This window comes from Sinocyclocheilus rhinocerous, unplaced genomic scaffold (assembly GCF_001515625.1).
Source record: "Sinocyclocheilus rhinocerous isolate Xijiao unplaced genomic scaffold, SAMN03320098_v1.1 scaffold287, whole genome shotgun sequence".
NCBI lineage: Eukaryota > Metazoa > Chordata > Actinopteri > Cypriniformes > Cyprinidae > Sinocyclocheilus > Sinocyclocheilus rhinocerous.
In genome coordinates this window covers 1,414,761-1,430,600 of record NW_015633524.1, presented here as the reverse complement: position 1 = coordinate 1,430,600, position 15,840 = coordinate 1,414,761, and the positions used below count along the sequence as shown (strand labels likewise).

Genomic DNA, 15,840 nt, shown 5'->3' with positions numbered 1-15,840 from the left:
ATAAAACATCACAAGCTAATTGTCATCCTTTCAGCATCATAATTTCTATTGTATGTGTTTGTACTGCATCTTTCACCTGGTTGTTTATAATGTCTCTGTGGGCCGTGGGCTCAGTGCGTGAGAATGATCCAGAATGAATACAATGACAAACCACACAAAACACACGTGTGTGTGCTTGCATCTGTACGCTGTTTGAGGCAGCGTGTCAGAGTAAAACAAAGAGATGGATGGAGACTGGGAGAAAGAGAGCTTGCAATGGGAGGGGGGATGAGTTGGGGGCTCTGATTGGCTAGATTTTTTTTTCCTACTGAAAACGTGATCCAGCCTGCAGAGGCACTGCAGCAGAGAGAGGTAGAGAGAGAGAGAAAGAGAGTCTGAAAGGAGGAAGAGTCGAGATACTCACAGAAACTGAGGCAGAACATGCATTTGTGAGTCAGAGAGTGTGTGTGTGGGTGTGTATGAGTGTTTGCTCTCATAGACAGAGAGAGAGAGAGAGGGGAAGACAGGGAAAGAGAAATGGTCTCATTGAAAGATATTGCAGAGAAATAGCATACGATTGAGAATTCCCAGTAAGAAGAGGACGGACAGAGTGTGTAAAGCAGACGCAGAGATCCAAGAATCCTCTTACACAACTGACTGGGTGGGTGAATGAATGAATGAGTGAGTGAGTGACCAAGACCAACACTGGACCAAAAGAGCCCATCGTGGAAAAGAAGAAGAACAGAACGGTGCTTAATGACGCATCTGACATCTCGTCCTCCATCTTTCTCATCCTCCACCCTTCCATCCATCCTTCTCAGAGACAGGCAGGGAAGTCTTTCCTCCATCCTCTCGCATGCAACAGGAGCATCAGCTGTGATGGACAGCGCTCAGAGGGACGAGATAGCCTGAGACAGCAGCAGAATCACAGGAACTTTGTGTCCCCATGTGAGAAAGACGTCAAGATCTCATGAATTAACAACACCACTTGTCAAAATCCAGAGACTCACCACTAAATACGCACTACAGACAACTAAATACAGGTAAGGATGCTTAAAAGGATATATTATTAGTGTTTTATGATCATTATGCACATTTGAGTTTATCTTTGCATGTGCATCTTATCTTAAATGTATTTGATTTTAAATTGTCCTATCTTAAATGTAAATGTATTAAATGTTAATGCAAAATGAGAATGTTTTTCCTTAATCCAATTTAATTAAAAATGTTCCTTCACCTAATGTAACTAAAAATTCAGAAACTGTATTATTTGTTTTTATAATAATTTAAAAATATTCTTAATAATTAATTAAAAAACTTATATTACTGATACATTTATGATGTATAAATATTGAATTATTATATGATAACTATATAATCTCAAATATTTATACAGCACATATTTATATTATAAATAAATATTTAGATTATATATTATTATAGTGTTTTATTAAAAATATATATGTATATATAAGATATATAAAACAAATATATAAAATAAATGTTTTTAAACATATATAAACAATCATATATTTGCATGTGGGTCATATTTTTGCATTTCTGGGTCCCACATCCTCACGCAGGACTTGCACTTCAGTTCTAGTGTGGCTGTGTTGACCATGTTGTGGAATCGGCCAGGTTGCAATTCATGATTGCATGTGCACACAAACACAGATTCCATCAATGACTCACATTATCCGAGTGGGCATCTGATCACATGGGACTACTACACACCGACACACATACTAACCCACATGTGTGGTCAGAGAAGACAGAGAAGGACCTGTGCTTGCGAGTGTGTGTGTGTGTTGCATGCACGGGCGCTGCAGTCAGTGTGCTGCGTATGCTGCTCTGGTTGCATAACCACCGCTGCTGGCGCACCCCTCCCACAACACTGCACTAAAAACTGCTAACACAGATGCACACACTCCCAGAATACTAATAAGTGCCGTAAACCTCGACCAAACACCCAAAAGTCCCTGTTTGCTTCCTGTACTGTAGATTCAGCCTCCTGTCACAATGGAGATTCAGCAATCAATACTGTCCATCAAAATGTGTCTGTGCACCTGAGGTCATGCCAACATCAGCCCAAAATAATGACTTTGTACTGATGAATGTTATTGGTAGGCCTACTTGTTATTGGTGTCACCTGATTGGGGTGAATTCATTCTTCAAAACCCTATTAAAATCAAATACTAGAAGATTCTTGTTTGATATCAGGACTGAAATATTAGAATTATGATAGAAAGTCCATTGTCAGTCCTTTAAGATCTGGTGTTTCTGCTTTACAACTTATTCCTCAGAATTCCAATGTATCCAGTATGGATATTATTAGTTTTATCATTATATTAGGAATAATTAATTCTGATACAAATTCCATAGTCTTTATTTTCAGATCTGGTGTTCCTATTTTACAAACTATCCTACTGGGGAATATATATTTTTTAAATTTTATTTTAACACTTATTCCTCTGAATTTTAATGGATCCTTTATTTATTTATTTTTATTTTTTTTCATTTTATTTGGAATAAGCAAATTATGATAAAAATGTAATGGTCATTCCTTTAAGATTGCTTCCAAAATATGACAAAAATCCTAGCATTCCTTTAGAATAGAAAATAGCATTAATTGCAGATATTAGCATTACAATGTTTTGACAAGGGCTTTTTGGGGTCATTGATTATTTTGCATAGTTGTGTAAAAAAAATCCATGTTTGTAGAGGTAAAATAAGTTCAATTCAATGATTAGCTAATGTTTTGTGATAATTAAGATTCACTTAATAGCTTGTTTATGTCACTCTGCTAATGCTAACCTTTCGAAGCTAACTGGTTGTGTTGTTTTCTCTCGATCAGCCAGTTTCTAACATTGTTAGTAATGATCTTTGTGACATGTCCTGTGAATAGGACTAGGTGAGCTTCGTTAACAGAGGCTAAGGGAACAAACAGTCGCTCTCGTGAATGAACTGTGGGTAAAATGGCTGACGCCTGCTCTGAATGACAGCCACTAAATTATTAAACACTGCTTCCTCCTCGTTAAAACTAGCATGACCTGTGTTCTCTACAGCAGCTCGGCACACACACAACCGCCATTTCTAACACAAAGACACAAAACCTCAATCACACTTATCACACAGTGCAAGACAATGATATCCATCCATATTTTCATCTTCCAGAACCATCTCACAGCTTCATCTGCTCCATCTTGAACTAATTTTTGCAACATGATTTTACACAGAATTGTGCTTGTGCTTGTAGATTTATAATACAGCCGAAAGCCTCCATTAAAGGCCATTGTGATCTCATTAATATTAGTAAGTAAATTGTGGTTCTAACACATCTGCATTTTCATCTGTACAAAGTTGACAGCATCTCAAATGGTAGCTGCACGAATGTAGTAAATCCTAGCATTTATAGATTTCTAGTTTTAAAGTGTTAGTTCACCCAAAAATGAAAATTAGTCCATAAATTATTCACCCTCAAGTCATCCTAGGTGTATATGACTTTCTTCTTTCAGACGAATCCAGTCGGAGTTATATTAAAAATGGTCTTTGATCTTTCAAGCTGTTTAATGGCACTCAGTGGGTGTTGCATGCATCAGTCCAAAAGAAGTTAAATAAAAAGCGCCCATCCATAAAAAAATGTCTCACACGGCTCCGGGGAGTGAACAAAGGCCTTCTGTAGCGAATCGGTGCGTTTTTGTAAGAAAAATATCCATATTCAAAACGTAATAATCACTTTAATCTAGCTTGTGCTCACTGTTGTACACGGAAGCAGCTCCGGGCTGATGACGTATGAGGTCAGCGTTGCGCATGCGCCGGTGAGTCTCGTGAAAACCAACGTTTGTTAACAGGAGCAAAGGAATCAAAGTTTCCTTACTTTAGCAAAGGAAAACCAGTCTCCTCTTGGCTTATATCGAAATCCACTTCTTTACAAATCCTCGTTTTGTACTTCTAATTCGTGACCATTGTTTTGTTTTGATCTCTCCCCTGCGCTTCCGTGTGCGTCACTTCTGAGCGGCGCATGCGCAAAGCCGACCTGATACATCATACGCCCGGAGCTGCTTCCGTGTACAACAGTGAGCACAAGCTAGATTAAAGTGATTATTACGTTTTGAATATGGATATTTTTCTTACAAAAACGCATTGATTCGCTACAGAAGGCCTTTGTTCACGCCCCAGAGCCGTGTGAGAAATTTTTTTAATGGATGGGCGATTTTTATTTAACTTCTTTTGGACTGATGCATGCAACACCCGCTGAGTGCCATGAAACAGCTTGAAAGATCAAAGAAAATGTTTAAAATACCTCCGACTGGATTCGTCTGAAAGAAGAAAGTCATATACACCTAGGATGACTTGAGGGTCAGTAATTTATGGGCTAATTTTCATTTTTGGGTGAACTAACACTTTAAAACTAGAAATCTATAAATGCTCGGATTTACTACATTCATGCAGCTAGTTTTATTAGATTTATAACACAACGTGTGAGTTGTAAAAAAAAGTTTAAATTTTTATAAATAAGTAAATAACCAACATTTGTTTTTAACAGCTTTAATAACTCATGATCAGACAGGATTCGGAACATAATCACATATTCATAGAATCCAATCATCACGTCTGTAATCTTATTTCTAAGAAAACAGATAAGAAAAACCTCACTGATGTGAAAAGGAAATGGTCTCAGAAAGCTTTTGTAAACCATGCAAGCGTTTTCAATCATGGTTATGTTTCTAAGTTAAATGATTAAAAACACAAGTCAAGTATTTAGTGATACATTTAATGATTAGGACCAGAGAAATATTTTGAAGATGAATAAACTACAAATGTTAAATTAAGTTTCTTTCAACTCTCACATTAGCTTGCTGGTGGTTCCTGCGATGCCATTGGTGGAGTTTGAAACCAGTGGTCTTTTCGCTATTTGTTTGGTATATCTTTGTGCAATTGTAAAATAAATACATGAACACATAATACTGCAAATTTCCAAAAAATGGTGTTTTATTAAAACATTTCAGTTGTAACAATAGATCTTTTCTTCTGCATTATGAAGCACGCATGATTATAGAAAAATGTAGGGTGGAGACATTTGATCTATCAGTTGTTGATTGGCTGATCTCAAGAAAAGAGCGCAGGTTTATGAGGATGAAATGATTGGAGAAATTCAGCATATGTCACCGGAGAGATGCATGAAGTTTCAACGCAAGATTGAGGTCAAAACATTAGAAAAGAGCGCAGGTTTATGAGGATGAAATGATTGGAGAAATTCAACATATGTCACCGGAGAGATGCATGAAGTTTCAACGCAAGATTGAGGTCAAAACATTTAAAAAAATTAATAAAAATTAATAAAAAAATTTAATAAAAATTTGCAATAAAATCAATAACATGCATTTAGAAAATAGGGTGAATTTCCATTTAGTATCAACTTTACATATTTAAATCAAATTACAGATAACAATTCCATTGATATTTAATTCCAGTTATTAAATTACTAACTGCTGATACAAATTTTTCTAGCCGTTTATTATCAGTAACAAACTTTCAGTAAAAAGCACAGTTCTATTCAATTACATGATGTGAAAATATTTAAAATAATATTCATAATAATCCTCGCTCAAATCCATAAATCAAAAAAAACAAAAAACAGAAAATATATCTCATTGTTGCATTTGTTTCACCTGCATTCTATATTTGTTCAGGTTTGATGATAATAAGAGTGCAAATGACTTTATAATTTATTTGATTAGCGCTTTTTATAATAAACATTTCAAAGCAGATTCAGAGAAAATCATCACGTTAATATTTATAATATCATGATATTTTCATGCCTTACAATCGAATTTAGCAGATTAGAGCTGGGCGATAATATTGTTTACATTTTGCAACAATATAAACAACAGTTATATTGTTTATATTGGTTTATTTTATATTGTTGCTATATTTGCTATATAGTATAATTTGCTTTAAGTGGGTATACTGTATGAATGTGGATATTATTTAATGTATCAATAAACATTTTTAAAAATGTATTAAAAATTGGAAATATTTCATTATTTGAATTTTTTTTTTAAACTATTTAAGACTGTTTAGTTTTTGTTTTTAGTTTACTGTAAAAAACACATATGGGTTTGCATTCTAGATGCTGTCAATTGTTGATATTACAGTACATACACTTTATGTACAAACATGAATGAGATCCCCATGTGTGAGACTGCCTGCAGTCGTAAGGGCAGGGCTCAGGACAGGCTTTGTGAGACAGAGGTCAACAGCTGATAGCATCGCTGGCACAGGACATGCTGCCCTCTTGCTCACTGCACAGGTGGAATGCATCCAGAGAGAGAGACAGAGACGGGTGGTGGGGAGAGATGTGCTTGTGGAATGTGCTGGGTGGTACCTGTGTGTATTTTTGTTGTGCATTGTGTGTGTGTGTGTGTGTGTGTGTGTGTGTGTGTGTGTATTTGTGGGAGTGAGTGGGATATGAGGACAGGAATGTTCTAGATATTTTGATGACCGTGCATCCATCTGTTTACTTGCTTTCTGTGTTTTATATCACATTCTGTTCAGATGGATGATTTTCAGCGTTTTAAAGTGAGTTTTACTCCTGTAATATACTTTTTTTTTTCAGTAAAACAGAGTATTTAGTGAGAAAAAAATGACGACAGGACTTGATTTTATCCATCAGGATTTGATTGGATTGTGGAAAGCAGTCGTATTGTTCACCAGAATGAAGCCAGACTAAATGCTAGTTCAATAAAACAATGCTTAAATCATTTTTAATACTATGCAGCAGCCCAAAGGATCACTGTTGGCTGATGTTCATTTTAGACATTATTTCATTTATACCCCTAAAGTCGACAAACGGAATTTAAAAATAATGATTTTTTCTAACAGGTTTCTCAAACACTCCTCCATTGGTCACCCAATCATATAGCCCCGCCCCAAAACTCATGCCATTGGCTGAGCTGTTGCTCTGTCAGGCTGATTTGTCAAACAAACAGAGCAATGTTTTGATAGTGTTTGAACTTAAAAAAATGACCCTACAAATTACCTATTTATTGTTGTTTCTGCATATTAAACTGGAATAGAAGAAGAAATATTATATCCTTGGAAAAACACGGGAAGGACAGTTATATGAATGTGTTTTTGTGTCACGGTGGTGCCAGAATGTACTGGAATGTGATGTCTTGACAATGTGATAAGGTTCTGAATGAACTCAAGAATGTTGTTGACTCAGTGCATTCATTAACTGAGCCTGTCTTATGAACACATATTCCTGTATTTAGTGTTTTTAAAAAAGTAATTATATGGAGTAATATAATTAACATTACTGAGTACTATTCACTCCACATTATTAATATGTGGAATAGCAATGAGATTTCACTCATCTACAGTGAGATACCGCAAGAATACAAAATAAGCGACCAACAAAATGTCACAGAAGATGGTAGAGTGTAAATACTTGTGTATGAGAATATGGTAATCATTTGGTATTATATGATATATATCAAAAATAGTCTAAATGATAGCATCACTCTGCTGTGACACGGCCACATTACCTTTAGTGTGAGGCTACTGTATGATATGTTATTCAATTTCTGAATTATTAATCTAAAAATGTAACTCTCTATATATTAACTCTCTACATACATATACTCAATATTTATCCCTGTTCAGTTCTCCTGGAATAGTTCATCCAAAAAACTAAAATTTGCGGAAAATTTACTCACCCTCAGGTCATCCAAGATGTAGATGAGTTTTGTTTCTTCATGGGAACAGATTTGGAGAAATTTAGCATCACATTACCAATGGATCCTCTGCAGTGAATGGGTGCCGTCAGAATAAGAGTCATTCTGACGGCACCCATTCACTGCAGAGGATCCTTTGCTGAGCAAGTGATGCAATGCTACATTTCTCCAAATCTGTTCTGATAAATCTAATGATCTGGATGGCCTGAGGATGAGTACATTTTCAGCAAATTTTCATTTTTGGATCATAGAGGCCGTAGAGATCATAGAGACCATTGGCTTAACATGCTTCAGGAAATCACAGCCCAGCTCATCTCAGTTATTTGCTGTTTCTACCTCTTCCTCTCTGCCTCTCTTCATCATGTTTTGTGCTGACAGGGTCGAACACACACATGATTTCATTAAGCGCAGCAGTGCCGTACAGAGCAGCAGACAGTTGGCCTGCTTTAATATGTTATCTGCTGTCTGTCTCTCTCATGAGCCTCTTACATAACGGTGGAGCTTGTCTTATCAAATATGAAATCATGTGTGCAATGAGAGGCAGTTGCCCCTGACAAACAAACAAATTATTAGCAGTTAATCGATTCACAGCGCTAAAGAACATATGTACACTGGAGAACACTAGACTCACATCACAGTTACAAGATCTTTTTTGAATGCTAATGTTGACATGTTTATTAAATATGTTTGATGCAATAATTTATGCAATATGTTTAATGCAATTTAATATATATATATATATATTATATATATATATATATATATATACTGTATATATATATCAAAAGTTTGTGATCAGTAAGATTGTTAATGTTTTTTAAAGAATTTTCTTTTGCTCATCAAGGCTGCATTTATTTAATCAAAAATACAGAAAGAAACTGTATGTTAAACTGTATTTTTGTGAAATATTACTGCAATTTAAAATAACAGTTTTCTATTTTAATATATTTTAAAATATAATTTATTCCTGAGAAGCAAAGCTGAATTTTCAGCATTTTCAGGGGATTTTTTTCCCCTGTATAACTGACTGTCTCTAAACAGAAATGTTTGAATGCTTGTGAATCATTTCACTCATCACATTTCACAGTTTCCAACGCCCATGCACCAGCTGACTGCTGATGTCAGAAAGCTTATTCGCACCTTTGTGTGTGTGTGAACCAGTAAGAGCGTGTGGTTATTTTTGGCTCTGTCTCACAGCTCTGCGGTGCCGTGGCAACTCCAATGAATGTGACTGACAGTTACTGGCTGATCAGTGCTTCTGTGAACTCCAGAAAATGGAGGACGGTTTGATGCCACATCCTGTGTTCACATCCTAATTAAATCATTGTAAACAACCAAACCAATGAGAGAACTGGGAAATAGAATAAACAGAGGTTATGATGACTACTAGTTATTATAGGTCTGAATGGTCACAACAACGTCAAGGAGCTGGCTCTAAACAAGCGTGTTTTTGTGCGCTCGCCTGCGCATGTTCCAGAGTGTGGGTGGGTGGGTGTGTGAGTGGAGGGCCACGGCTGTGTGTGGAGAACAGTGCGAATCTACAGAAATGGATGGATGAGGGAGGAGGAAAGAAGAACACAGATAGTGGAGAGACGCCATAAATAGACAATCTAGCTTACGGTGCATTCACGCCATGTGAATCAGCCGCGTTCGACTGCTGAAATACATTCTTTAGGTAAATACAGTGTAAATGTTCCCAGATATATCTGCAATGCCAGCATTGTCATTTGACCTGTGATGTACTAACAACTGTGAAAATAATTGTAAATTAAAGTCCAATTTATCCACCTAGACTTGAAAAAGTCACTCGGCTTGCAATATAGTTCTCTGCGATATTTAAAATATACTATCTCTTTAAGTTCTCTAACTCATAATGCTAATATGGATCTATGCGTGACATTATTGTTGATGACAGCAAAATAGCCTACTGTACATTATACTAATTCCTCTATTGTCTTACAAAACATTGAAGAAAAAATGAAGCCCATTATGGTCACATTCACGCAGCAACAGAATATGGTTGTCAGTTCTGTATTCATGTGATTAATACAGTTAAGTTTTGTCCAAAAGATGCTGAATTACTAGTAAATGCTTTAATCACATCTCGCCTCGATTACTGCAACGCTCTTTTTTTCCAGATTACCAGTACGCTCCATCTCTCGATTGCAATATATTCAAAATTCTGCAGCGAGAATGCTAACTTACACTAAACGGTCAGCACATATCACCCCTATTCTATTCAACCGCCACTGGCTACCTGTGTCCTCTCGTATAATTTATAAAATTCTTCTGCTTACCTTTAAGTCACTCCATGGTCTTGCACCTACCTATCTCTCTGACCTGCTTTCTCCATATATATTCCCTCTTCGATCATCAGTCCACTTCGATCATCTGGAGTTGAACTTCTTTTTTTTTTTTGGTGCTTTTGAGATAGATACTGTATTATTACTGTGGTATGCAACTGCAACCACATGTTCTGGACTTGGAAAATGTCTTGTCCATGTATGTAGGAATGTATTTGCTTCTGTCATTGTGCAGTGTCCTTGAGCTTGGGAAAGGCACTATATATAAATTAAACTTATTATTAAGTTCACATACAGTTCTTTTTTTTATGAGAGTGACAACCAAACTTACATGCACCCGCATTTTCTGCAAATCTGCAAATCAGCTATAAAGCTGCTGTCTGTTAAAGGCACAATATGTAAGCTTTTTTTTATTAAAATATCCCAAAACCACTAGAACAGTGTTATATATTTTGCTGACTTGTGTACTTACATTATCCCAAATGTTTAGAAGAATGTTTAAATCCAGAGAAATAAGCAATTTTAACTAGTGACACGGACCGTGTCCATATAGTGTCATTGTGTCGCCTGCCAATGACGTCATAACCCCTCGATTTCCGGTTTTGTTTTGTAGAAAACATGGAAACACCAAAGACGCTTTAATATATTGTGCGTTTTAATAGACCGGTGACGACCGCACAGAGTAGCATTATAACAGAACTTTCAAATGTATAGTATGATAAAACAGCCTGCTTTTTTTCCGCCACATACGCACGACCTGAAGGAGCAGAAGCGGTCGACTGTGGCATAATAAAAGCTCCGCTGCTTTCGAGCCCTGTGTCGTGCTCGTTCAGCGGCCTCATTTCGCTTCGACGGCTTTCATCCACACCCCGCGCCCTCTAGCAGCGAAAATTACATATTGTGCCTTTAATTTGACGGATTTTACAGATGAATGCGCCATCAACTGAACATCAACTGTAATAGAATTTCCAGCGTTATTGAAGTCACCATCTTTGATATTTACTTTAGTCCCTCACTGTTACAGTCAATATTCATGACTAGCGTGAGAATAGATATGGCCTCTTGTTCATACAGACAGTAAGACTCGATAAGTACATGTGGTTGTCACCAACAGTGTGAATAAGTGTGTACTGTATGAAAATAACATATTAAATTGTAAATGTATAGCAGTAGCTAGGTAACTGCCTTGAATAAGTCATCCAAAAAAATTTAATTATGTCATTACTCACTCTCATGTCTTTCCAAACATGTAATAGGGAGGAATTTTCAGGTAATTATTACTTACGTTTGTCTTGTTCCTTTAACAGTGCTCTCATATAGGTCTAACTTCAGAAGGCTTGGAAAATAATGCATACTCTATAGTGGTCACTGTAAGCTGTCTTGGAAAAGAGCTTTATGAAGATTCTTGACATTCTCATTTTATGTTTTACCGAAAAAATAATACACAGAGGGTGAGTAAATTATGTCAGTAAATAACAAATTTTCATTAGAAGTGAAATGTCCGTGTTGATGTCACTACCATTAGTTTTTATATAATCTCACCGCAGGCTTTCATTAATTTCAGAGTTTCCAATGTGTAATTACAAGTCCAAAGATGTTTTTTACTAATCAAAATCTGGTAATTATGGTAATTCCAACATGGCATGAATGTACCATTCCTCTTCGACTCTGCAAGCGAGCAGAGCACTGTGATGCGACAAAACTAGATGCTCCTGTGATATTCATTGAAGTGCTGTCACGCGCCTGCAGTCTAAGCAGCTTTGTTAATTATAATGGAAGCGTTCTATTTTAGCGCATAAGATCACAAGCACAGTGTGGATGTGGAGTAAAAGGACGCATGTTCTCTCTCTACCTTTTTCTGCTGCATGTAGGTCAGCTTCCTCTTTCTCTACTTCTCTCTCCCTCCCTCTCATTTTTCTCTCTCTAGTACATTCTCTAACATCACATCTTGCACAGCATGCAGAGAACTATTACAGATATGTCAGTGTGCTCACCACTGTTAATAAAGCTCACACAATCACAAACCACACCTAACCACAACATTTTTATCTCAGATTACTCAGTTTTAAAACTGTCACACCATTTCACATATCTAACCAAAAATGACTTACTTAAACAGAACTTAAACAGATTCTGGTCCTGGATGCTTACTGGTCAATATACTGAAGCATACGAAGCTGAAAACTTAATTAGTGTCCTTAATAGTTTTCTAAAATACTTTTATAAAAACAGTGCGATACTCAAACCATGCTATTGTACATTGTGAATACAGTGTGATGACTAAAGAGGTTGTGCGTCATGCCTAACAACTTCCTTTTAGCTGTTGACAATATATTCCCAAATATACCACAATACTACTCACGCTGTATCACTCTGGATAAGAATGTCTACTAAATATCTTAAATGTAAATATAGCACAAGCTCATTCAACATAAAACCAACATGGAACAAGTCAACATGAAATCAGAACATGCATATTACAGTATATGCGTAGGCTATGCATATATTATTTTAAAGAAAAACAGTGTTTCTCTTCATAATCTTTATTTTGGTAAGCCACACCCACTTTTTACCTTCCAAACAATTTATGCTAAATAAAATCAAGTCCAGTCTTAAAGTTTTTCTTGTTGAATACCCTGTTTCACTGAAATATATCACATTATGAAAGTAAAATAGGTTGCGAACAGTAATTCACAACTGACTTCAAATAAGCACTGGCAGCCATTTTAGAGTTGTGGGCTTCTGCTGTGTTGTGCTGTAGTACATGTATAGGTTCATAGCAGAAGGACAGATTGTTCTGTGGTCAGGTCCTCAGCCTCTTCCTCCACAGTGCCCATGTCCCACAGGGCCGCAGATGGCAGCTGGCAGATAGAGCAAGACAGTTTTTTAGACTGGAAAAGATGCTGCGGGGTTCCAGATTTCTGCTGTGAGTGGACATGTTGCGCAGATCACAGTCTTTTGCACAGAATCAACTCTTAAAATTTCTTCATCAGATTTTCCCCATTGCTGTGTTTTTAGCTCTATATGACAGAACACTTTTTAGACACTGTTCCCAAGAGCGCAGGCAAATGGCCTGGAAAAGGCTGAGCTGTGTCCTTGCATTAGCATCACCTGAACTGTTTTATTTTTTCCCCTCCAGGAACAGAAACAACACTACCTATGAGTCTGCATATCTGCACCACTTTGGGAAAAGTGCTGGAAGCAAGGAAGGTCTGGCAAGACTCCTGAGACACTCTCGGACCTGTCACGTCACCAAAGAGTGGACGCACAATCTGTCAAGCTCAACACAGACCCCTTAAGGAATTCTGGTCTTTTAAGGACTGGGAGAACACCTTCCAGATCTTTCCAATGCCACATGAGCACCACCCTGAAAAGCTTATCAGAACAAAGGTCAGGGAGGTGTAAGCATAGCCAATCACAAGGAAAAGCAAAAACAGGGCAGGGTCATACCACAACGGGGACCTGAAACAGGAAGAAGGTTGTGACATTGGTTGCATCAGTTCCCTTCTGAAACTCATTAAGCAACCTATGAGAAAGTCTACGGACATTTGGCTAACAACAGTATTAAGCTAAACAGTATTTCTTATTAAGATCCTAAGATTCTCTTCAAGGTACTCTGTATTTAAGTCCTTACTGTATTTATGTCAAAATATATGTGCTGTAACAGTGTAAACACTGAAAAAATTGCCAACATATCTTCTGATATTGAGTGTGGTGCACTTTGTAGTGTTCACCCATTCATTTGGAAGAAATAATATCATTGAATATCCTGTTATATCGAATTAACAACTCTCAGTGGTGCAATATCAGTGAACAGGGTGTAAGTTGTTGCCTCAAGACTTTTTTAACCACTTGAACCACAAACTGCAACTTCTCGTGACCTCTGAAGCAAGACATAGTCCTCTATTGTCCTTCAGGGCTTTTTATACCGTGCACTGGCTGGAAGCCGTTGTCCATCTGTGCCACATAAATACTCAGGGTAATGCAGCCTGTGACCAAGGAGGGACTTTGAGACAGCAATGGACAAACCCATCCGTCCTCACGTCCCTTGCAATGGCTGAGTGTCCTCCCCCAGTGCACTAAAGACGTTCTCCGCAGGACCGTACGCTACACCCAGTTCCTCTAGCCAAGAACACCGAGCCTAGGAGTGAATGTCCTGCCTGCGGCGCCAACCTGTGACCATCCCCATGGACACTGTCAAAATCATCCAATCTGAGAAGTTCCCTCGGGAGTGTCCGGTCCCCATGACCCAGCCTCGCTATGCCCCACCTCCCCGCGTGGCCTGGGACGGAGGAGGCGAGGGGGAGGTGATCGTCAACCAGGCATGTGGCGACCTGTCCATGGAGGTCAATGGCAACACCGTGGTCCCACCCAGACCCCTAGTGTCTCCTCCTGCCCCCGTCCTCCGCCGGGAAGCAAGTTATCTTGCCCAGCGCAAGACCAGCACATCCGACATCTGCTACCACCAGTTCCACTACAAGATGGACAACGTCATCGTCAACCAGTATGTGCTCCGCTCTTCCTCCACCTCTTCCTCCTCGTCCTCCACCTCCTCAGGCCCGGTGATGCCGTGCGAACCGCTGGACTGCCCCACCTGTGGACACACCTACAACTTTGCCGGCAAGCGCCCACGCATCCTGTCCTGTTTGCACTCGGTGTGCGAGGAGTGCCTGCAGATCTTATACGAGTCCTGTCCCAAGTACAAGTTCATCTCCTGCCCCACTTGCCGCCGCGAGACCGTGCTCTTCACCGACTACGGGCTAGCCGCGCTGGCCATCAACACCAGCATCCTCAGCCGGCTGCCGCCCGACCCAGCGGGGACCGTGCAGTGGGGCAGTGATGGGGACCGCAGCTGCTATCAGACGGTGCGCCAGTACTGTCAGTCGGCTTGCACTTGCCACATTGCCAACCCTCTTTCCTCCTGTGGCATCATGTAGAAAGGAGAGGGCGGATGACACAACTCATCCCAAAAGCTATTCCACCATCTGAAAACCTTGAGTCACACACATTCACCTTCTCCGAAGGGTCACAGATGAATCTGTATATTTAATAGCACAGGATGCTATGTGGACTTGAAGTGAAAAGGACACTTGTGTGCAAAGACAGAAATATGAAATATCAGAGTAAATGTATTTTATGTATGAACTGATTTCCCTATAGCCCTCGATCTCTTGTTTTGATCTCTTTACATGGGAATGCCAAGGGAAGTCTATCTCCCCCCATCCTGGGTATAATAAAGACCAATAAAGAATTTAAAAGTCAAACTGTTTGTTTGGTCTAAACTTTCACTTGCTAAGTTACGTGCTGTATGCGATTAGGCTGTTCTGTTAATATCCGGTAGACTTAGGGTGTTTTCACACCTGTCTTGTTTGTTTCTATTAAATCAAACTCAAGTTCGTTTGCCCCCTTGGTGCAGATCTTTTGGGCAGGTGTGAATACAGCAATCGCACTCGGGTGCGGACCAAAGAACTGTACCGAGACCCAACTGAAGAGGTGGTCTCAGTCCGGTTCCAAACAAACTCTGGTACGGTTGAATGGATGAACCAATGAATGGATGACCTTAGCACACGTGTGGTTTTGTTTACAATGTCTGGTTCGCTTGCAAAAAGGGCAGTGTGAAAACAAACAACACCAAACAAAAAAAAATCAACATTGTATTTGGTCCGGACCAAAGCAAGTGAACTAGTGGACTTTCCTGGTGTGAATACACCCTTAGTCACTGAATTAGGCTGCACCCATTCCTACAAACACACGCCCTCTATCCAAAATCACACCCTCTTTAGACATACCAGCCCAAACCATATATGTAAAAAAAAATT

The 15,840-nt window shown here is 38.6% G+C and overlaps 1 protein-coding gene across 1 annotated transcript; it reads left to right on the top strand.

The window, feature by feature from the left end:
* The first annotated feature begins 352 nt into the window (after window positions 1-352).
* On the top strand, window positions 353-15,270 carry LOC107744121 (RING finger protein 208-like). The gene is made up of 2 exons (XM_016557625.1): window positions 353-1,022; window positions 13,161-15,270. The coding sequence occupies exon 2, from the start codon at window positions 14,173-14,175 to the stop codon at window positions 14,956-14,958; it is 786 nt and encodes a 261-aa protein (XP_016413111.1). The 5' UTR covers window positions 353-1,022; window positions 13,161-14,172; the 3' UTR covers window positions 14,959-15,270.
* The last annotated feature ends 570 nt before the right edge of the window (window positions 15,271-15,840 follow it).

What these genes read in the sequence shown, in the direction of transcription:
- LOC107744121 (XM_016557625.1), top strand. Translation starts at nt 14,173, where the DNA reads ATGTCCTGCCTGCGGCGCCAACCTGTGACCATCCCCATGGACACTGTC.